This window comes from Camelus bactrianus, chromosome 1 (genome assembly GCF_048773025.1).
Source record: "Camelus bactrianus isolate YW-2024 breed Bactrian camel chromosome 1, ASM4877302v1, whole genome shotgun sequence".
In the NCBI taxonomy this organism is placed as follows: domain Eukaryota; kingdom Metazoa; phylum Chordata; class Mammalia; order Artiodactyla; family Camelidae; genus Camelus; species Camelus bactrianus.
In genome coordinates, this window is record NC_133539.1 from 39,795,375 (window position 1) to 39,820,533 (window position 25,159).

The following is a 25,159-nucleotide window of genomic DNA, read 5'->3' on the forward strand; positions in this document are numbered from 1 at the left end:
GATAAATATTGGTAGATATACATATAAAAATAATGTATGTACATTTATATACTTAAGTACATATGTACATAAGTTTATCTACTAAATCTATCTGTAGATAGGGTATGGCAGCCAACTGGCCCAAACTTAGAGACCAGGTTTGTTTTTTTTTTTTAATTGAAGCATAGTCAGTTACAGTGTGTCAATTTCTAGTGTACAGCACAATGTCCCAGTCATGCATATACATACATATATTCGTTTTCATATTCTTTTTCATTAAAGGTTACTACAAGATACTGAATATAGTTCCCTGTGCTATGCAGAAGAGAGATCAGATATTGATTTCTTTTTTTTTTAATTGAAGTATAGTCAGTTTACAATGTTGTGTTAATTTCTGGTATACACCATAGTGATTCAGTTAAACATTTATATATTCCTTTTCATGCTCTTTTTCATTATAGACCATTACAAGGTATTGAATATAGTTTCCTGTGCTATACAATAGGACTTTGTTGTTTACCTATTTTACATATAGTAATTAGTACCTGCAAATCCTAAACTCCCAATTTATCTCTCTCCATCCCTCCCCTTTGCCCTCTGGTAACCACAATTTTGTTTTCTACGTCTGTGAGTCTGTTTCTGTTTTATAAATAAGCTCATTTGTCTCATTTTTTTAGATACCACGTATAAGTGATATCATATGGTATTTTTCTTTCTCTTCTGGCTTATTTTACTTAGAATGACAATTTCCAGGTCCATTCATGTTGCCACAAATTTTATTCTTTTTACTCATTACTTCTAATACCATTTTTCACTAAAAAAGAAACAGGATCCCTTGAAGAAATGGCTGATTTCAGGACTAGGGTAGCACAAGTAGAAGATAAATCTAGAATATCCTGTGTCAGACTAGAAAGAAGTACTTAAAGAATGATAAGGACACCACAAAAGGATACAGGAGCCAGCTTGAAGAGGCTCCTACTGGAAATTTGGGACAATTTGAGAGATCAAAATAAAGGATAATAAAGGATGCTATACAATGGACTAACTAACTAAGAATCCGTGAGTCCACACTGATATAAATAAACAAACGGGAGAGAAGGAAAAGTTCACTTCTTCAGCAGGAAAAAACCTAATAAACATGGAAGGAATGATGAGATTAGAAAATCACCACCTGACGACTATAACAACTGATTCACACAAGAATCATGAATGGATGCCAAAACTAGTGGGTGCAAGTTGATGAGTAACAGAGCACTCAAATCATTTCAAAGAATTTCCCACAAGATGCATAATGTTTATGAAGGGAAACATAGCTACAGTGTAAAAATTTGGGAGATAGCACCTTAGCCGAGATCAAAGTTAACATCACCAGTAATGGGACAAACCAACATTGTGAGCCTCCTGACAGGAAACACTGAGAACAACACTTCTGTGGCATTCCTGCAAAAGTATGTAACCTGAATCTAATCATAAAGAAACCTCAGAAAATTCAAATTAAGAAATATCCTAGAAAATAACTGGCCCACCTATTTTAAAAAAATGTCAACATAACGAAATACAAGGAGAGACCAAGGAACTGTCCTCTCCTTTAATCTCCAGAGTAATGGAGACTAAGAAGACGTGACAACTTAATGCAATGCATAATCTGAGAATTTCTTTTACTATAAAGGACATTATTTGTATAACTGGAGAAATCTAAGTAACATTCGTAGTGTAGTCCTGATACTGTAAGTTTCCTTAATTTTGGTAACTGCTCTGTGAACATGTAAGGAGAATGCCCTAATTTTCAGGAAATAAACACTTAATATACAGAGGCGAAAGAACATCATGTCTGAAAGCTACTCTCAGTTTAGGAAGAAATACATGTGTCAGAGGGCGGGATAAAGCAAATGTGGTAAAATGGTAACACTTGGAAAATATGGGTGAAATGTTTACGGAAATTGTCCCGTTTTTGCAACTCCTCTATTTACTCTGAAGTTATGTCAAAATGAATAGCTAAAAGAAAAAAGTTAACACTTACTAAAAAGTTGCTTGTTTCAACAGTTTAGGGTAAGGGGACCATGTAGTAAAAGATTAAGGAGTAAGAGCTGGTATCTATTACTCTAAGAAGCTATAGTCTAGTGGTTGAGATTACGGACCTTGCTATTAGCCAGAACTCAGTTCAAGTCCCAGCTCTGCCTGTGTAACTCTGGGCAAGTTGCTGATCTTCTCTGATCTTCTATGTATCTGTTTTATGGAAATAATGTATAGAATTCTTGTAGGATTCAATGAAATCAAGCATGTCAAGGGCTTACGGTGAGAAACACCAATTCTGGAGCCAGACTGCTTACATTTGAATCCCACTTGGCAACAGGGATTGTGTGACCTTGGGAAAGTTATTCAACCTCTTCATGCCTCAGTTCTCTTATCAAAATAGGGATGATAAAAGTATTTATCTCAAAGGTTCTTGTGAAGACTAAGTAAGTTAATTGAAAAAAGTGATTTGAGCAGTACCTGGCACATAGAAAGCACTGCATGCCTGGTAGTTATTTTCATTATTAGCTTGAGCCTCTAAAGAATAAGAATTCAAAAAAATATTAGCGATCATTATCATCATTAAATACCTAATATCATCATCACTATGGCTTTTTCAAGAGGTTTAGTGGTGAAGAGAAAGAAAATTTATGTTTTCTCTCAAACTAGGAAGACCTAAGCATATTATAGAGAGTGGGACAAACAATACAGAAAGAGAAACTTTTCTGAAAATACAATAGACATAGAATCATTTACAAAATGAAGCCCTGAGGACCTCAGTTTCCCTCTTTATAAATACCATCTGAATATTTAAGAGACATAATTTTAAAAGGTACCTTGGGGGAAGGTACAAGACAGAATGTACATCTTTAAACTTTGGACACATAGATACACTTTTACATTTTTCTACAGAATGCATTTTCCTTTAATAGCTACTAGGCTTTAAAATACTTAGCTTCTCTTTTAAAGAGATCCACCTACATCTCCCTCGTCCCCAAAAAAGTTCATTTAAAATGGAAATCTTAAGCAAAATCCAGAAAGAAAATATATAAAACAGAGTAGAAAAAAGTTACAGATAAGCAAAGATTTTTCTTTTTAATGTGTTTTTAAATTTCATCTTTGGACTAATTATCAACAATACTCATTGGGGAAATGATGCTAGTAGATCTATGGACCAATATAAAAAGATGTCTAAATACTAAAAGAGAAAAAAACAAGCAGCAAAATAGTTTGGAGATATTTATATTTGTATAGAAAAAGTTAAGATTAATAATAAATGAAACTTTTTCCTTTAATTTTCATCTTTGCAGAACCACTATGTCTCAGACATCAGAGATTAAAGAATAATCAAAATGAAAAACTCAAGGCACAATGGGATTCTCATTCCAACACAATCTGCCTAAAAAAGGGACAGAATTCAGATCTAGAGAGCAAGTCTTAATTCCATTACTAAACACATCCTGTCTGTGAAATGAGTACCACTAATTTTACAAAGATTTCTAGATAGTTTAGCAATTTAGAAAGTTGTTACATGTAAAGTGATATATACATTATTGCCCATTCTAAGACAACAGGAAATAACTGTCCAAATGCTAAGTAAACCAAAACTGCTTTCTCAGTTAAAACACATTCTAATGAACTTATGATTTTAAAAAATTATTCCTTTTGTAACCACTCTTCCTTTCACTTTCTTTTCTTGATTATTCTATACCATCTCTCAGGGTAAAAAAAAAAAATCATTAAAATAAACAACTATTGGGAAAAAAAAAACAAGATTTATACCAAAGTAGGAACAATTTTTATGGGAAAATTTATACCAAAGTAGGAACAATTTTTATGGGAAAATTTTCATTGGAACCTGCCTCTTTTCATAAGGGACACTGAGAAAAGATGACACAGGAAACAGGATTCTTTACCATCACTGAAATATTGATGCCCTCATGCATTTGTTTCCAGCCTGTAATTCTCAGCATATCTACCTTAACCAGAACATTAAACAACTACTCTGGAATGACCTTTATTTCTCTGCCACATCAGCAAAGTTACCTTTCTACCGCTCACCACAGACTGCTCTCAAATGGAGGACCAGCCGTATGTGGTGTGTGCTGATGGGGGGCCGAAGTAAAACCCAACAGGAACCATCATCACTTAGTCCCCGTGACCTTTCCACAGCCTTGCGCTCACTTATATGAAGAGAGAGTCAAGGAAAACAGAAACAATGGAAATAAGGGAGGGCTGAGGAGTGCACACCTACTACACTCCAAGCACTGGCAGGTATTTCATTTACTCTTCCTCCAGTGCAGGGGATGGGTCTAAAGTCTGGGCCAACCACCTGTAGAAAGACTCTCAGTAAATCCTGGGGCTGCGGTGAGAACCCAGTGAATGATTTAAAGCCTGTGCTCAACATCTTTCCTGTGCCACTCTTCCTCTCCAGCAACAGTGACCCTACTTGTCCCGATATATAATACTCTTGTCTTCTATTAAAAAAAAAAAAAGGCACCTTTCATCATGGAAATTTTCAAAACTACATCAAATTAGAGAGAGGAGTATAATCACCCTACATACCCACAGCTCAGCTTTTTCACCCGCCATTCTGCTTTCACCCAGCCCTCTTCCTTTTTTTCCCTCTGAAATATTTAAAAACAAATCCAAGAGATTTTGTTTGAACTTCAGAAAGTCTCTAATAAGCCAGATCTTAAATTTAAAAAAATAACATTATCGCATCAGAAGAACTATTCTTGATTGTCACTGAATGCCCAAATCCTCTTAAAATTTCTCTGCTTATCTTAAAAATATCTTCCACTTAGTTTGACTCAAGATCCAAACAAGGTCCACACATTACTTTTGGAAGACATAGCTCTTAGTGAATGACAGTTTCCTCGACCTCCTCCCTGTCCTTATTTTAAATGCCATTTTTATATAGCCTTTATTGCTGACAAATTGTGTTTCTCTAGCTCCTTCATTTCCTATAAACTGCTAAGGCTTTGGTCTGATTGTGGTTCACCTTTTTTCACTGTTGCTGCAAGACTGTTAGTCTTGTAGTACTGTTTACTCCCTACTGCATCACCTCAGGAGGCATTTAATACCCAGTTGTCTTCGGGTAGTGTTAGAATAGTGTTTTCTAGATCCTTAGGCAATGTGAGTTCCTAAAAGCTTTCCAAGACCATATATTCATGGCCATATGCACGTGGTGATCAAGGATCCAGGTCAATCAAGAGTTGACTGGGAGACAACAGATATCATCAATCAGTAGCCAGGCAAGCAGACCAGGAATCATTCCTCTCATAGATAAGAGGGCAGAAAGTGGAGAACAGATGAAGGATTTGACTAGAGAGGGAGAGAAGGCCAGAGCACGAACATGATGCTTAAAGAAAAACATACTGGGTTCCAGATATAGCTCTAAAAGACATTTTACACATTTGTACCAATAAACCTTTCCAAATAAACTCACAGAAGATTTTACAGTTCTTTATTTTATGATGTTAGTTCACCAAGATAGCCTTATAAATTTTTCTACCTTTCTTGCTTAAGAGAAAAATGATAATCTCTAAGCCAAAGGTTCTCAACTTGACTACAAAGTAGATTCTCCTGGGAAGCCTTTAAAATACTGAGGTGTGGATCCCACTCAATCAATTCTGATTCAACTGCTCAAGGATGACGACCACATATATATTTATAAGTCTTTCCAGGTGACTCTAATATGCAGCCATTATTGACAACCACTGCTCTGAGCTAAAAATAAAGGCAACAGCAGCTAATATTTACTAAGCATATATTATGTGCTAGGTACTATTCTAAGCACTTCACATGTACTAGTTCACTTTACAAGTGAGGAAACAGAGATCAGGTTAACTTGCCCAAGGTCACACAGCAAGCTAACAGCAGAGTTAATATTTAATATTAGGAAGTTTGGGTCCAAAAATCCATGCTCTTAATCATCATGAAACACTGATTCCTGAGCATGCATTATACTTGTATTCTTTAACTGCAAATAAAGTGATCAAAGAAAAACAAAACAAACAAAGAGAGATAATTAACTTCCTTCTGCTTAGAAAAAGTACTGGCATATTGTTGCAAAGGTATCAACACAGGCTTACTAAAAAGTAAATAAACAGACAAGAATCTTCTCTTCCCAAAAGAAGATTCAAATTTGAGATTTCCACACCTTTTCAATAATTTCCCACATACCCTCTACAGCATAGTTATTCAATGTTAAGTATCAAACACTGCTTCAGTTTTAAAGCTTGGGGCAATGATGTATTACGAGTATATATTCAAGAAAATCTCCTACCTATTTCGGTTCTGCTAACTCCAATTCCGTTATAAATTCTCAAGTAATTAAAGTGACAAGAATCTGAATCTTCAATGTCGAAGTCACCAAATTTGATGCGCACTCTCTCTCCCATCTTCACGCGGATCTCCCATTCGCAAACGGTGCTGTTAGGATAGGTCTGTGGGTAGTTTATGGACGTAAGGGTTCCACTCTCAGGGCCTAGTACAGTATGTCCACATCCATCACCTTTAAAAAAAAAAAAAGATTGAAAGAATGAGCAATTATTCTTTAAATCTTTAACTTAAATTATAAATAAGCAGGATTTTTTGTAAAGATTAAAAAATATGTAAGACGTCAGATATTTTGTACTACCAATTCCTTCCTCACACAAGATAAAATAGATGACATAGTTCTTAGTATATCTATCTACTCACAGGAACCAGGAAGCAAGGTTAGGTCAAAATAATAATTGCCTTAATAATTTACGAGTTCAAAGAACTTTCCAATCTGAATAAACAGAAGTCAACATAACTTAGCAATAAATATACATATATGTCATAATAAATCTAACCTTTAAAAGAGTATCAATTGATAGTTAATTGTTCATAATAAATGTAAACCCTAAAAATAAATGTATACGTCAGCTTCATCTGTTTATTCACAAGTATCATAAACTCCTTCCAAAATCTGTAAGATGTTGAATGACTTCTAAAAACCCTTAACATAAAGATTATGCAGATTACTGACCACATTACACACTAAGGTATTCCTTCTTGAAGAAATTAAAGCAATATTTAATAAAGTTTAATTTTACATTCTACTGAAATTTAACTTTTTAGTAATCACTCTCCAAAAGCCTCATTTCTCCCTCTAGAACGATGAGGAAAAAATAACAGTTTAATGGCTTATTAAAGATTAATAATAAAATGACCTTCCTATCTTGGTATTAGCATTATTTGCTACAGACATTTCTTCATCAACTGAATATGGAAATTCAGGTAACTTAACATACTATTTGTAAAAATCAGAGATCTGCATTCTTCCCTTTATCATAAAATCTGATTCTGCTGAGCACCTAGGAGGAGGCATGTAATATTGATAAGAAGTTTCAGCTGCTGCTCCAATTGTACCATTTAGCATTCCTTACTGATGGGATTCAGATGAATACATCCTTTCACAATGATAGTATTTTCTCCCTGAAAAGAGCTACTTATAATCATCTTTCGGAACAGTTCAGTACTTAAAACAACCAAAAAAACTGCATGAAAAGTGACACTGCTGAGTTTTAACCTCAGTATGGATACAGATGGCTATAACAGAATTTTCTATTATCTTGATTTATTATTTTTAAGCACAATGTAGTGGTGATACCATGGACTAGAACAGACGAAAGCTTTAAAAGCCTATGAGTAAGAACATAGTATCTATCAAGCAGCAGTTGCAAAATAAAGGTTTATTAATTGAATGAATAAAGAAACTGTAGATTAACCTATGAAAAAGTAATCTCAAACCAGACTCAAAACTCTGATGAAGGAACAACTCTGTACCTAGATTCTGGTAACAATACTTCATATTTTTTGCTGATAAAGAAATTTTATTCTCAAATCCATACTAGTATTGTTACTTGGTCTACTTTTAAAGGTCGATGCTAGCAATCTGGCTTCTTAAACAAAGATCTCTCATATACAGCTTAGCTTTTAATCAGCATTCAACTTTGGCTATTTTCTACACCTGCTTTCATTCCACACACAAGAACTAAGCATAGTGAGCGGTTCAATAATATCATAACATATAAAGGCACCAATAAATAAACCGGTGCATTTTTGTATGATACATCACTGACCTTCTGCAAATATAAAACTTAAAATGTTATACAACTCAAGAGAAAAAAATAACTCCAAATTTCCCCCGAAACTACCAAGAAAATACTTTCAATATCTCCACTGGGTATTATCTAAGTTTAAAAACAGAGATATGAAAATAAATGAATTGTAATATAAATAACTTTTGAACAATCATTAACATTTCCCTTAGAGAAAAAAAAAACCCACTATCCTAAGGCAGAGTTTTTAACATTATGAAATTAATTAGAAGTGTTCTCTTACTACTGAAAAGATGAAAAAGAGCTTCCTGGAAGTATTTCAATCTTTAAAAAGTAGCCACTGAATAAATTAAATAACTCAAAATATAAATGTATTTGCTTTAGTGAATAGAAATGAAGCTGCTTTTAAGTGATGAGAAGTACTGCTGCATTTCAGAATGCCACGAATTTCCTACTAACAGCTGATTAAAGGCAGATTGTTGTGTCTGATGTATGCCCCATTTGCTATTATTTAACTTAAGGTTAAAATGGATTTTACAAAAAGACTACAAGCAGAGTGTTTGGAGTAATTTTTAGGTATTTTTATGCTTCTATTTATGTTTGATTCTCAGTAAAACATACAAAAATTGTTTCTTGCCCTTTCCTTCATAAAGCATAATTTCTACAAAAGTTAACAAAATAAATACTAACTGACGAAAAACAGGACTTTTGCATGCACGCTGACGAAGAAAACAATTAAAATGGAGCTGTCTTTTTTCAGTATCTTTGTAGGGGGAGGGCATCAACAGTCCACAAGTAACGTGCCAAGAATGTTCTAAAATATGTGATGGAGTTCAGAGCTTCCTCCTCTTGCAAGCAAGATGATACGCACCAGAAACTAAAGTTTAAAGAAACTCTCAAATCTACTGCAATGCACCAGTTTGAATGTTTCCTATTTTCAAGACTATCTGACAAGTTTAACCTGACTAGATTGGTTGCTTAGCTGGCTTGGCCAAATACCTACTGCTACGAAGTATATGTTTCGAATATCCCAGTTGGAAAAGGAAAGCAGGGCTTATACATATTCAGTAGGCCGGCAGGCTTCAAATGTTTTTCTCTGTGATTCCAAAGTAAGAAATCTATTTTACATTGTGATTCTACATACTCTTAAATATGTACTCCTGACCCAGTAAGTGGTGCCACCTGCACAATGCAAAACATGGTACTAAGCATCCAAAGGTTATATAATGTTGAATTCTCAAATCTAAGACTTCGTCCGCACTTTTACCCCCAAATTAGAAAATGTGCTTCCAGCTTATTTTTACAGTTCTTAAAAGTGAAGTCTATTCTACACCAAAATACTTAAAATAAAACAAAATATTTAAAAGTAACACTGAAACCTGGAAAACATTATCAACAAATCACCTAATACACTGAGAGCGGAAGTTTCCAAATGGGGGTGGGGGACACTGGAGCAATTCTACCTCCCATTTGGAATGCCAAGAGACATGTCACCACTGGAGGGGTGAGGTGCTACTGGCATCCAGTGGGAAGAGGCCAGGAATGCTGCTAAAATACCTTACAATTCACAGGGCAGCTCCTCAGAATAAAGAACAATGGGTCCTAAATGTCAAATAGTGTCAAGGTTGAGATGGGTTCACTTAAAGCAAAGGCTAGGACATCTCCAATAGAAGATCTGGGTTAGTTCTTGCTTGGGTTTCCTTCGGCCCAAAGGGTAATGCTACTCTATTCACTAAGGGTCCAACCTAGGGAACTGTCTTCCCCCCAAGGTCAGCAGTTATACTGGAGTTTTATGTTTCCACTTCTTGGTTTTTAAAACAAGTAAATGGATGCTTTATTTTTCTTTAAGTTAAAGGGGGAATAAAAAGAGTCCTTCTCTTCGGTCTACAACCCTTGAATCTTTTCCTGGGTCAGGAGCCCTTACTTAATAAATTAGGGTGGAGGAAGAGTCTCCAGATTTTCTGCTTAGCTTTGTAACTGGAAAGAACAGTAATCTGACCAAGTTACACCACCTACTATTACTCTTTTTTGCAAGGCAGAATTGACATTAACCACTACTGGAAAAATAATTTCCAAAATGGGAATCATTGGACCAATCCATCCACTCTCACCAACAACTCCACATCACCAACTTTTTCTCCTCCAGTTCCATCATCACCACCATCACTGTCAGCTTCGCCTTCTCCTCCTTCCCTAGATAGTCTCCACCAGACTCTAACTGACCATAAAGGGTAGAAACCTGTTTATGTAATTTTTGAATTTTAATTTTACTTCAGTGGAGGAAAAAACACTGGAATTTGATCTCATAGCTCCTTTGTTTGGCTATAGATTTATCTAGGGGATTACTCATAGAACATGTGTTCACTTCCTCTGAAGAGCGTCAGGTCAGATGTGTTAAGCCAGATACACATTTTGATACTGTTCCAAGAAAATAGCTGAATAATTTTTACTATTTATCCCTAGAGAAAACAGAAAGAACATGAAACATATTTAACAATGAATTAATGTAACAAAGGACACATGCTTATTTTAGGCTGCTTACTAAACTTCAAATCAAGTGTGGTTTTTTGGATAAATATGTGCCCATGATGCTGATTTTATGTGACCCTCCAGCTAACCCCATATTTTAGTCACATTGCTACTAATAAATAATATAAATTACCTTAATTATTGAATTTAATTAAGATGAACACTGTATTACTCCTAAAAATACCTTCTTTAACAAGAACAAATAAAAATACAGGAAGCTTGCACAAATATGCCCCAAAGTGTAGAGCAGTATAACTTTCATTACAATCATTATACACTAGGAAAGGTTTATGCTTTTCAGTGAGCTTTCAATCACAGTGATTTTTTTTGTCACTGTGAACAGATGAGTCTATACTTCATCTGAAGTGTCATTTCTGTCACATCTTGTAATACATCTGTGAGATCTTATAATAAACTGAAAAAAAGGCATTTAGAGAGTAGAAAAGTGTTTGAAAGAATAACTTGCAAGTGTTAACCTATTTCATTTGACTAAAATGAAGATTTTTAATGTATTATTTAGCACTGTAAATTTTTTAACTACAAGTACTAGTCCTATTACAGTCATCACTACAAATCTCAAAAAGATAATTAATTCAAGGTCCAACTTTAAGTTACTCATTTTTTTAAATGCTGCATAAGATGGATATGCAGTGAGAGCCCAAAGAGGGTCACAGTAGCAATTTTAAGGAAAAGAAATAGCTCCCAGCTCAATCTTTTTTAAGCCCAAACTCATCTCTGCATGTGTAATAATTTACAAAATTGAGTTACATGAAGGAATATGAGATGTACAAATCCTCCAACCCCCACCAAGCACACACTCCACTTAGAAAATAATGGGTAAGCAAATGGGCTCTGGCATCATAGAAATGCCCTATCTACCACTCACTGTGACCTTGGAAAGGTTGTTTATTGCTGCTAAAGCTCAGTTTTGTAAAATGGGGATACTAAAAACTCAAACCATGTAGGGTGAGAATTAAATGCGATATTGTATAAAAACATCTACTATTGAGGGCCTAAACCATAACAGTGTGCTTAATAAATGTCTGAGGGTATTACTATGGTCATAAAAAACCAGAAAGGCTTTTGCTCATCACATGTATATCGAGTGTATTTGGCCACAACCCAGCTAAAGCATCGGAACAACGGCTCATCTACACGGATTCACAGCAGCTTTAAGGCTTCTAGTGCCTTGTGAAAAGTACAAATCCATAAGAAAGTAATTCTCACTCTTGTTCTCCCCGATGACCTCTACTTCACTTCAGTAACTCAAGAAACCACAACCTGGACTTTGTTTTTGCCATTAGAGGATATTACACCCACCTGTGAAATCTCCAACTTTACTGTCTCACTATTCTGGTCTCTGGACCCTTTAGCCCTCTCACACCCATGGCATAACTTTCTGTGAACCTCTTCTCTCCCCATGTATTATCCTGCCTGCCCTAGCCTCATTTCTTTCCTTACCCAACCTGGGCCTCATGTCCAGGGCTCTTCCTGGTACCTTTACCTCCTGGCCACTATGTCCTTCTTGAGGATCTGTCTGGCAAGCCCTCCATCCCAGATCAAATGATCTTTATTCTCCCAAGAGCTGAGCACTACTGGAAATTTAAAAAATCACAAAATCCAGGGGAGAGCTGTCATTATCATAATGGGCTCCAATCTCATATGGGCTCTCAAAGCCACTCAGTATTCTCTCATTCAGTGCTTCTCAAAATTTAGTCAACATCAGAATCACCTAAGTGCTAATTAACTTAAACGTTCTCAGGTCCAATTCTCTACCTCCACAGACTCTAATAAATGTTAGAAAAATTATCTGAAACTTGGAAATAGGTTTAAATTTTTTAAAAAAGCAGCACATCCCTTAAGTGTCAGAGGTCAAAAGCTGCCGAAGGATTATAGGACTGGACTTGCTATTTATCATCAATTAAAAGTCCCACTATAGCTACACGTTAACTTGTAGATTGTTGTTTTGTAGAGATGCGTATTTATTTCTGTGGAGGTGAGACAATAATCCCAAAGGTTACGGTTTATGGCCCTTAACCAGTTTTAGCCATCTAATTGAGCAATCATAGCCTAAGACTGCCTATAAACACCTAGCTTCTCAAATACTCTTCAAAAAGGTTTTAAGATCTTACTGGTTCATTAATGAATGAGTTGAACAAAATCTTTGACATGTGTTCATTTTATACTTGCATGACAGGTATGATTTTCCCTTTTTTGAACATTATATCCTATAAGGCGGCTCTTTAGTGGAGTCGGGAAAGGATCTGCACAAATTTTAAAATACTAAGAGAAACAACAACAAAGGAAAACACAAAAAAATTCTTTCTGCACCCAGTGGCCCCCAACATCTATCTACCATCTTCGTTCCACTGTTCCTTTCTTTTACAGAGAGATTTTTTTCAGTTCTCTATGTTGATGTCTTTCTTATTCGCCTCCTGTTCTAGGTTCAAAATACTGCAATTCAGCTTCCAGACGGTTGTGGGTCGGATTGTGCCCCTACCGCAGCCAAAGTACACGTTCCTAATTTCTGGTACCTATGAATGTAACCTTATTTGGAAACAGGGTCTTAGCAGGTGTAATCAAGTTAAAATAAGGTTATATCGGACTAGGGTAGACCCTAATCCAATGACTGGTATAAAAAGAGGAAAATGTGGACAGAGATTCAGACGTAGGGAGAACATCATGTAACTACAGAGGCAGAAATTGGAATGATGCGACGGAATTGCAAAGATTGTCACTGCCAGAAGCTAGGAAAAGGCAAGGAAGGATCCTTGCCTAGAACCTACAGAGAGAGAGCATAGCCCTACCAATACGCTAATTTCAGAATTTTTGCCTGCAGAACCATCAGACAATAAATTTGTTGTTTTAAGCCATCCACGTTTGTGGTAAACTGTTACAGCAGCCCTAGGAAATGCGGACCTGCCTCTCCAGCAGAACTACTCACTGAAGCAGTTTCTGAGCTGCCAGAAGTCTACAGATACTTTTCCTTCCTTATCGTTGGTGACCTTTCTACAGCATCTGGCACTGCTGGCCCTTCCTCCCCTCATATCTTCCCTCCCTCCTTGTTAAAACTCTCCTTCCCCGTCTTAGTTCTTCTTTTAACTCTCTAGTTGCCATGCCTCCCGCATCTTAGCTGACTTACCTGACTGCTGACGCTGCTGTTCTTCAGAGCTCCTTCCCCGCTCTCTGGACACTGCCTGGGCCATCTCCCTACTCCCACGACTCCAGTTACCAACTGAAGCAGAGAAAGCGCTGAAGTCTCCAACCTTTCTCCTCATCCTCAAACCCGTCATCTACTTCTGCATTAAGCACCTCCACCCAGAAACTCCACAGCATTTCAAACTCAAAGTGTCCCAAGCATTCAGTGAACATCTTCCATCTTACCAGGTGCTAAGAACAACAACAAATGACAGACAAGGCCCCTGTCCTTACAGAGATTACAATATGGTAAGAAAGACACGGTAAATAATCTCAGGGATGATGAGAACTGCAGGGAAATGATGGATGTCTTACATGGGTGTGTGTGTGTGTGTAGGATAAATAGCAATTAACTAGGCAGAAATACTGGTGGGTAAAGAAGGTAGAGAGCAGGGAGAAGACGATTCTAGAAAGAAAAAAATCCAGCATTTAACTGACCTTTGCTCTCTCACATTTGACTGGTCATTAAGCTTTATACTTTATTTTCTTAATATCTCTAAATTAAGTCCTTCTGCAGTCCCTGCCATCGTTGTTTATCAGGCTTCCCCATTTCCTAGCTTTCCTTCCTCTTATCCACTGACCACATTCCTGTCACGGTTTCTTAGGCACCACCTGGGTCATGCAGACCCCATATTTAAAAATCCTTCAGCTGTTCTCCACCGATGATACAATAAAGCTCAAACTCTTCGGCAAGCAAAGTCCATCATAGTCGGTCCTCTGATTCCTTCTCTCATCTCATCTCTGGACTTTTCCCACAAGCTCTTTGCTCCAGCTGTGGAACCGTGGGTGGCTCCCCACACGCTCCCCATGCTCCCTCCTCTCCCACTGCACCATCTACTCTGCTTTGCCAAGAGCAATGTCCTTTCTCCTCAAATCCGCCTGGCAAATAAATACCTGCTCAATGTGACCACCCTTGTGAAACCTTCCTGAAGAGCCCTATTCTCTCCATTTCCACTATCAAAATCTCTTTCCTGAACTTAATATGAGTAATTATACATCTTTATGTCAGTTTATTATACCAAGCTGTAAAACTGTTAGGCAGGCAATGCATTCTATTCGCCTCTGTAGCCACAGACGCAGAAATTGGGCATAGCAGGCTCTTTTAACACATGCTGCCGAATTTAGAAAATAATAAACTCAAATGAGCCAGTGGTAGGCACTTGGGAGGCAAATGATAAGAATAGAAAGTACAAGGCTTGGAAATCAGACAGAGCTTTGGATTTAAATTCTAGCTATGCCAACCTTTGAGATGATCCTGGCACTTAACCTCTATATCCTCAACTGTACATGGGAATAATACCTCCCGTCTCACAAGGCCATTGTGAGGGTTTGCTAAGAACTTACATAAAATGTAGTGAACTCTATCAACGTGAATACTCTTTCTTTCTGAAGATGATGTCTCTATGCATCTGGTACCCCCTTTTCTCCTGGGAACTGCTGTATATTTCCAAAAGTTTTATATGACCTCATCCCCCCTGGTTAGCTGACTGGTCCAAGGGGGGGAACTGACTCACACTGGGCCAATGTGAAGCCAATCTACCCTTCCCTGCAATTTCTGGACCTTGTACATTAGGAAAATCCTGGAATCTCTCCCGTGCTGAAGCAAAAAGCCTTGAGGATTGCCAGCAGCCACGATTTCTTCCAAGCAGAGAAAGCCAGACAGAAGCCAGGGAATGAAGCTGAGTTCTTGGTGCCTGAAGTCCAGCTACATCCTTGCTCCTCCTGGGGCTCAAGCTGGTTCAGTTCTCATGAAGGTTCCACACAAATCACCTCAGAATGCTCCTAATACTCTTCCCTTCTACTCTAAGTAGACTTCAATTTCTGTCCCCTATAACAGCAAGAGTCCTGACCAAAACACTCTTCCCCCGCCCATGCAACTGAACTTCTGCCTCACATTCAGATCGACAGTTAGCATCTAGGATATAAAGAGTAACCAGAAACCGGGGCATGCCAGGAGCAACAAGGTAACCCTCGAACCTGAAAATCACCTGAGAGTGGAGAGCAAAGAAAGCTGAATGTATCAACAGGTGGAAGTTGGAAAGAGAAAGTGGAGGTCCAAAGGGAGGGACAAAACCAGTATTAAGCTCTCGGAGGGCTGGAGGCCAGGTAAGGACATATCATACGAACAATCTTGCTGTCACATACCTCTACTGCATGGTCTGACCCCCCTCACTAAGCTAGGGGTGCACCTTTCCTACACAACAACTGGGGTGAGGATACGGGGCAGAAGGATGGAGAAGTGCTGGGGTCTCAGTAGAAAGCCAACATTTGAAACTGGAGATTTTAACTGTAGAGCAGGGAAAAGAGAAACAAAATTTTCCATTCACGTGTTGTTTCACTCATGGAACCAAAGTTTATCAACTACCCAAACAGTTTCCATCCAGACCTCATACATTCTAGAGAGCTGGGCTATTTAAAAGCACTGAAAGTGACATGCTTAGTATTTAAATCCAAGGATGTCAGACTTCGATTTCTCCCTACTTTCAAAGTCCACCAAAGTAAAAAATAGTGAAGATGAAGAAAGCTCTCAGGTTTCTCAGAGTAAACAAAAACCAAAATCGGAAAGAAAAACATCTCACAGTTTATATGACAGTTTCAGTAGAGCAGAAGCTAGACTGCAAGGAAATCATTTAACAAAAATCTTTTGTGTGCTAGGCACTAAGAAAATGTACAGCATAGATGTAGTCTACTAGTGAGAAAGCTGGTCACTGAAAAAAAGCAGATATATAAGGTACCCGGAAAGCAACCAGTTGAAAAGACAGATGTACATATGCCAGCAGCGTTGTAAGAATGATTCAGGTACAGAGTAAGAAGCTCCCTAGAAGTTTAAATTATACTAAAACACAACTTACACTCGATGAAGCAGCATTCTGGACAAGGTGGAAGAGATGATTTCAGGAAGAAGGGATGGTGAGGCAGGAGGCAGAGTCTTACTGTGCAGAGATGAGGAGGGCAGGGGTTCAGCTCCACACAGCAGGACAGCCACGATGCCACTGCTGGGCAGAAATCCCCTTCTGAGGCTTGATTAGTCGTCCTCATTTGAGGTGGATCTAGTCAGATGGCCGCATGACTTTCTCCAGTAACCTTGAGCTATCCAGAACCAGAGCAAGCAGACAATGGGGAATGGCACGTGGGCTAGGTTTGGGATGTCTCAAGGACAAGGGGAAAAGCATCAGTGAGATGATGGACCTGGGCTGAGACAAGTGAACCTAGAGATGGACAAGTGGAAGTGGTACAAGCTGAGGTGCCTGAGGATGATGCCACTGGTATTATCTCAGGTACAAACTCTTCAGTAGGCCTGTCAATGGGAAGTCCTCCACCACCTTGTCCCCACTGACCTTTCCAGCTTCTGTTTCTCATTACTCTCTTATGATACCAGATTACTGAAGCTACCTGAATGTTCTCCAGGACTTTCAACTGCAAATTAAAAGAAGGGAACTACTGGAACCAAGACTAGGTGGACTTTCATAATGCTGGAGGTGGCAGTTCAAATTAGAATTTGAAAAAGGGCAAAGGAGTGCACCCAACTTACTGACAGTGATTTAGCTAACAGAGAAGCACAGAAGCAGTTCACAGAATTCCAGGTGAAGGAGGGCTCCTCTTATTATGAGAGCAAAGGGGTCTAGCTCCTAGGAAGACAGTGGCTGGGGAACACTGGCAGCATGTTAGGCCCTGTGCAAGTAGGTTAAGGCTCAAGAAAGGGCTTGATTTTCACGGAACCGGGAAGCCCAGGCTCTGACTGTGGGAATCAGGCGAAGGACAACAGTGTGAAGGGCATACAGGTGCCCAGAGACTAACATCAAATGATGTGCCTGAGGCAACAGACTTGCTCCAGAAATGAGTCAATTCCTATTTTTTGAATGATGGACATCACTAAGTATTAGAAATAAGAAAATGATTAAAACTCTTTGCCAGAAACAAATATTTAATATATATTGTGATTAATGACTAAGCAGAAAAAACTAGAAATTACTATCTGGAAATGAGTATGTGTGTGGTGACAGAAGGAATGATACCCAAGAAAGATTTTGAAGGATGATAAGGAGTTTTCCAAGCACACAAGGAAAGGGCTCTTTCTATTCAAGTAGAGAAAATGGCATATGTAAAGAGATCAGTACAGGGGACAAGGCAAAACAGCATGAAATTATGTTAGAAGAATAAAAAGCTCAATCTTAACTTCAACCATATACAAAGGGTGAGGATGCTGGTGTGAGATTAAGTCAAAGAGGAAGGGAGGGGCCAGACTCTGAAAAAATTACAGATATAAAATGCAAAGGAGTTTGGATTGTATCTCACAGGTGATAACGGGGCTGCTGCCCACACAATGGAGATACTAACACAGCTCCAAGAGGGCAGTACCCCAGTTCACAGAACCATGGCCCTCAGTAACCAACCAGTAAGTACTGGCCCAATTATTGGGCAGGGGTGCAGGGTACCTGGCTCAAGGAGGAAGCAGTGGGCCAGGACCGGAGCCTGAGGCTTGCTACTCATTGCAGCAGGACTGGCGTTTACACCCACAAGCTTTCCTGAACCCTTGGTGTTCTGATGCTGTGATCTTTACCCCTTAAATGTCTGCCATCTCTGTTGACCAGAAACCAACCAATCCTAAAAGTTCGCCTGGTTAAAACCACTTTATCAGGAAGGCTTCTGCCACTTCCCCAGGCATTGTGAGCTCCCTCCCTTACAAACTCACAGCACTGTGCGGCCTTCTGTGGTTATTCTTACGTGTATTTCAACTTGGATCATTACTTCCCCAACTGTAGGTTCTCTGACAACGACAATGTTCTGCTCTTCTGTGAATGTCTCTGGACTGTACTGACATATAAGCACGCGTATAGGCTGGGAGCTCATAGCTGGTAACCTTTCATGCTGACAGTTTTTAAATGAGAAAATGATAGAGTACCAGCATCTTCCCTTTGATCCCAAACAATTCAGTTTTTTTCTTTTTATAGTAAAATTATTTTTATTCCTTTTTTTCCTTCATTAAAAGCACCAGTTGGAGAACAGAGAAAAGTGTAGGAAGTGTGGACATGGGGACTGCTTATAACCTGAATATGACTTTGCGAGTGGGTAAAGAGTATACAGGGTCCCTCCAATCCTTCTCTTCATCTCGATCTCATCTCGATCATTCTGGATCACATACCTGGGTACCTGCTCACCCACAGTGGAATCATCAAACAGAACTTTAGCTTTCATTTTGGTTTCCTCATCTGAGCAATAAAGATAATTTTGTGCACCCTCTCTTCATGGAATTGTGTGATGACTAAATCATACAGTCCATGTAAAGCATTTAGCAGAATGTCTGGCTTGTAGTTAGGGTTCAATGAATATTAATGACCAAACAACTCAGTTCTGACTGCAAACTTGCATGCACTCTACTCCACAAAAGCCTCGCAAGGAACTCTGGGCCTACTCTCCTTAGAAAGCAGTTGAGGGAGCTTGCACCTGGGAGTCTCCCCCTATAATTCAAGTGGCTAACTGAAGTTTTCCTTCCAACTATGTATCCTTCAGAGTGCAGGCTGATCTAGCAGGTGATGCTTGAGCAGCCTTTTAAGAACACTTCAATATTCCATCTGCTTCACTGGACACTGGCATTCATTAAATATAAGTTTATTTGATTTCTGTACTTTTTGTCCTCATGGAGTGTATTGACTTAATCCACATAATGATTTGGAAAATTAGCAGTATGTATGTTTGTAAGCTAATATGTCGAACTGACATACTTTCTCAAAGATCCTATTCTGAATGAAGAATTTAATCAAATGGAATAAAGAAAATATGTAATACCTCTGAACAAAAGAGTAATTACTTCATAAATAATGAATGCCTTGTGATAAACTTTTACATTTTGGAATGTTTGTCTTGCTGTATTTTATAAGTATGCTTATGTGTGCTAAATCAGCCTGCAAATTAATTTTAAGATGATATGTCTATAGAATATAACATCACCCTATCAAAATTACAACCATGTAAGGTTATCTAGGTATGTGAATATGGAATAAAAAGGAAGACAAAAATTATAAATTTACAGATTAGGGGGGACGATTGTGGATAACAGTTAAGTTTTTGGTTTTGAGTAACTGTTATGTAATTGTTATCTGTAAGATATGTTTAAAATAAAGTGCTAAGACCATAAGGTTGTTATAAGGTAAACTGAATCCCTGAGCCACACAAGAAAAACTGCCAAGTTGTGTCACTTCATATTTCAACAACCACATTTCGCAAGTATCACTATCTTTATAAAGCTTTTCCTAATCCTTATAATTTTATGTCATCATTCCACATACTTCCAACTAATCAAGAAGTAGAAATGATCTATTTGCATGCATCCAATTAATACCGAGTATTACCATCTGAACTTTCATATACCGGTTTACTTTATTTTGTATAGTCCCAAATTAAAAAATCTAACTCTATGTAAATCTAGCCTTCCCTCACCATACTGTAATCTGATTCTTTTTGGAAATTAATTAACTCTTGTTTTTTAATTCTAGTACTTGTACTTTCACTTGTACCAATTTCACTATTTTAAGTTTTGTTTTTTGTTTTTTGTTTTGGTTTTTCTAGAATGAAGTTCATACGTTCAAACTATTAACTATGTCCAGAGGGAAATAATATTTCCTCTTTTCTTATAATACTGGGAAATCTATCTAAACATCATTAACCTGTAATTTACTATTAATTTTTCATTTACAAGTTTTTGAAATGTGGATTTTAAATCTGATCATTAACACATACAGAATGTGCGCTCTATTTCTAACCTCCATCATGCAAAATTAATCAGAGAGAGCAAAAAAAGGACGCTCTCTGACTTTTGTCTCTGAACAAGAACTATATTTAAAAGCCCTAATGTTTTATCAGTCCAAAAAAAGATAATGGAAAATCCTAAATTAACCTAATGTCAATATTAGTAATAATTTCAAATGTTCTTTGCAGAGGGAGATATGTTCTTCATCTCTGACAATTTACAAATACTGTTCAAAAACTATTTCCCTGCATCACAAGCTAAATAAAGGCATTACTTGACAGAACGTAAATTTTTTTTCACACTGTTAGTTCAGATATCATTGTGAAACAGAATGATTCTTTTTAAGAAAGAACACGATTTGTTTCATAGATTTATTAGCCAACAAAAAGCACTACCTTCACAAACATTTCATATTTATAGGCATAAACAAGTCAGTCTCAATGGATTTTTTAAATTAATTCTGATATTTTACCACATTTAAATGTTATTCTAAGTCAGAAGGTAGGCAAACCCTCCATGACACAAATTAAGAAGCTGAGCTCCTGCGATGAGGTGTCACAAATTCCTACCTCATAATGCAAAGCAGAGACATAAATTCATTCACAGTAGACCCTCAACTTCCTATTAAGTAAATTTATTACATTAACAATGTGCAATCAGCATAATAAGTTCCACCAATTTAAGTTTTTTTTAGAAAGACATACATTTTACAGGAAAAAAATGCTTTCAATAAAAAAGACTTCGAAGATGAACTTAATATCAAACTTAGAACTCAAAAATACACAGATATAAGCCATTATCTAAAACATCATAGTTAAATGGATGTGAATAAATAGAATTTATACGTATATTAATGAAATGAGACTGGTCAAAATACATCTCTGCTGTGAAAAGCTGACAATTTTTCAGACCAATGATAAATTTTATTTTGAGCCAAATAAAAAGAAAAATCACTTAGCAGAAAAATCTGAGGAATAGCTATGTATGGCATTAACTGGAATGAGCCTAGTATCTTCTGCTTCTTCAAAATGATGTTTCAAAGATTAAAAAAAATTCTAAAGCACAGTTCTACCTCAACATACACATTAAATGCATTTCAACCTAGGCTGGCTAAGGAAAAAAAAAATCTGTGTATCACAAAACATTTTTTCACAGCTTACTTTTTATTCTGCCTATTTGTAAACTGCAGAACACCTGGAAAAGCATAAAGAAATTAACTACAACTCTATCATCAAAAAAAACACAACCATTATTGCTTTATTATAATTTCCTTCCAGTCTTCTAAGACTTCTTAGAGTATAAAAACTCCAGCTCGTAACTTAACATTACAGTATTGTAGACATTCCCATTATTGAAAATTCTATAGGTGTTTTAAAGCACTGCTTCTCATTCTGAAAACAGATTTCTTTTTAGGTTATGTGAGGAATCCCAGCAGACCCTAAAGCACATCTGCTAAACTAGTAATACTAAGAGTAATTCAACCACAGGCTGAATATCAGGGCCCTTCGGGTAAGAAACAGAATTTTTAAAAATTAGAGAATTCAAATCCCATCTAATTCCTGAGTTTTCAGGTGACACATGATAACTCAGGAATTATATGGGACCTAACAGGCCCTTACTTTATCAATTTCAAAAGCTGAAGATTAACAATGATTATCAGTTATAGCTATATTATGCTTTTATTTCCCATCGCAGAACTCCTGTGTACTGTCATTTCATTTTCAGTAAACAGGAAATAGGTATGTATTCTCATGTCACTGATGCAGAAAACTGAGGTACAAATAAATTAAATGACCTAGCAAAATTTACCCAACTTAGGAGAACTAGAAATCAGGTCTTTTAAATTACCAGCATCACTTCTATTTTTGTTAATCCACACTGATGTTTATAAAACATAACATTGTGAAAGAGAACCATATATGCTACTTGTTAAAATGCTTCCGTAAAAACTGAAATTAAACTTTAAAAAAATGGGTAATGTGTGTTTAATTAGACCAGGCTTTAGAAATTCTAAAAACAAAGCAATTGTCACATTTGGAATGGGGGAGGGCCTATAACTGGTTCTATACTGTTCAAAGATTTCTTTAAACATGATATAAACTCTTTCAGATTTAGAAATAAGCAAAACAGTACTCTGCTAATGCAGTTACATTTCCTTCTTTATCAAGGTATCTTATTTTTTGCATGTCTCAGTTTCCTTATGCTTGAAATGGGATAACAATACTTATCTCAGATGGCTGTGGTGAGGATTAAGTGAGTTAATAGACATAAATCACTTAGGGCTGTGCCGACCACAAAGACAGACCCAATCAATCAGCGTTAGCCGTAAATAAGCCCATTTTATTTTTTCTTTCTACCAAGAGGAGAACACAAGCATAGGCTCTAAAACTTCAATGGAGGAAAGGATTTCACACTCTAATTTATTAAATGCTGATGTTCAAGAATCCGTTTAAGTAGATGACCTAATGAAAACCTGAATGCTAATAAAGCATCTAATTTGTAAGTTACATTGTAGAAATGGGCGCCTAGATCTGAAAGAGGTCAGTTTACCAAATACATTCTTTCCTCATAGTTAGATTATATTTCCACATGCCTATCAAAAGTTTCAGCATCTTCATAATGACAGGCTTATAGCCATGATTCCATACTTTACTGAAAACCATTATAAATGCAACATTAAACTTAAACGTGATCAACAGAAAGGGAAAAAAAAACCTTCCCAGCAATAAGTAACAATCCAATCCTTATCCTTCTCGCTGCAATAAAGTGGGAAATACAATGGAAAAATGTGTTCAATAACCGATTCCAAACTGTTTCAAAAACTGCTGTTCGCTGTCTGAAAATAGTACTAAAGGGGTGGGGGGGGATCAGCGCTACATTCTCTTTACATTATGATGATTATTCACTAAACTGTTTTGCTCGCTTCTGGAATAGGGTTTTCAAGAACTGTAGGTAGAAAAGTTTTGTCACTTTCCTTTTAACACAGAACGCTCCAGTTTTAACACAGCACGCTGCCTTGGGTCCCAGACCCAGTGTCTGACCCAGGCAATCTATATCACCATCCTGAATAGGCAGAAACTGCAAAGGGCATGATCTAAATCCAAGACTCAAAAGATAATCAATTTCATTCGGTTTTGAACCTGAGCACTTTAAAGATGGTAATGACCGCCACTTGCCTTTAACAGGTTTAACGTGTTATTTAATTACCTTGCCTTCCTACTCTGTCCTTACAACGAATCAGCTTAACTTTAGAGATCACATATCCAAGACTTCGCTTTTGACTCTCAAAGACTTTTCCCAGAAGCAGAATCCAATACCCAAAAGGAGGCCTCCACAGCAGGGTCTCACTTTCCTCTTCAGAAAAATGAATGGACTTTCCAAAAAGTCAAGTCGCGTTAACTTGGGGGATAACAGGCAGAGCCCACTTTTGCAACTCAACCCAGGGAGAGCGGGGCCAGGTCCGGCCACGCACCGAAGCGCACCGCACCTCCGCTGCGCGTATGCAGATTCAGCTAAAGGCCCCCCGCCTCGGCGCCCCGAAGGATTCCCCCGCTCCTGGGGTTCCGCGCGCCGCGCACTCCTCCGGAACCACTCACCTTGCTGGGCTCTGGCGTCCTCCAGCAGCAGGAGCAGGATAAGTAAGAGGAGGAGGCACAGAGGCATGGGGAAGGAGGAGGAGTTGGAGCGGGGAGGGAAGGGGTAGGAACGGGAGAGGGGGAGTGCGGCCCGGGCGGGGGCGGGGGCGGCGGCCACGGCCCGGACTAGGGAACGATGAGGGCTGTGCCCCGCTTTCACCACCGCCCGGCTCGCCATAGCGGCGGCCGGCAGTCCGCCTGCATAGTGCGGACGCCCCGGGGCCGCGGCACCGGGCGAGAAGGCGGCGGCTAAGGCGGGAGAGCGAGAGGCAGCGCGCGCTTCGCCCCGCGCCGGGACCCCCTCCGCCCCTCACTCCGCTTTCGCCTCCTCCTCCTTCGTCCCTTCCCTCCGCTCCCCGCCCCGAGACCCCAGGCCGGAGCGCAGGGGAGGGGAGGGAAGGAAGCGCGGTGCTCAAGCCGCGGAGGGAGGCTGCGGCGGAGCTAGGGGACGCGCCTCCCACGCCGCGTTCCTCAACCCGACCCCTGCCCGCCGCGCTCGCCCGGGGCTCCGGCCAGTTGGCAGGCAGGCCGGCCACCCGCTCTCTCGCGCTCCCTCTCGCGCGCGCTGGCCACGCCTTCACGGCTCGTCACGGCCAATCCGCGGTCGGCTCTGGTCCGTCTCCCTCTGAGCCACCCAATCAACACGTCCTCTCCGCGGTCGACCCGTTAGCTCCCCGGCCCACTCCTCGAGCGCCACCGCCCCTCATCTCTCTCTTCCAATCCCCTACGGCCTTGAGAAGCGTCCCACCCGCCTCCCCCAATCCGGGTTCCGCCCCCAAGCTCGGGCCCCCGGCATGCCCCGCCCGGCCCGCGCGCCTGTTATTGTTGGGACCGCAGCCCGAGCAGATCCCGCTGAGGCGGCCGCTTGCTCTGGTCAGTGACTTCCGGGACTTCCCCCATCCCGCTCTCCCTGCTCCTCAGGACCAGCTGGCTCATTGCTCCTCCCCCGCCGCACATCAGGC

At 38.9% G+C, this 25,159-nt stretch overlaps 1 protein-coding gene across 2 annotated transcripts in view; it reads right to left on the reverse strand.

The window, feature by feature from the left end:
- DCBLD2 (discoidin, CUB and LCCL domain containing 2) overlaps positions 1 to 24,768 on the reverse strand; it is an 80,515-nt gene extending 55,747 nt beyond the window's left edge. Inside the window, exons 1-2 of one of the 2 annotated variants that reach the window (XM_074361728.1) lie at positions 24,159 to 24,768; positions 6,284 to 6,511 (exon numbers count right to left, since the gene is read on the reverse strand). In XM_074361728.1, the coding sequence (XP_074217829.1) occupies positions 6,284 to 6,511; positions 24,159 to 24,375 (445 nt within the window). In that variant the 5' untranslated portion in view covers positions 24,376 to 24,768. The remainder of the gene's footprint in view (positions 1 to 6,283; positions 6,512 to 24,158) is intronic. The other variant, XM_010966410.3, reaches the window with a different exon arrangement.
- Positions 24,769 to 25,159: the final 391 nt, after the last annotated feature.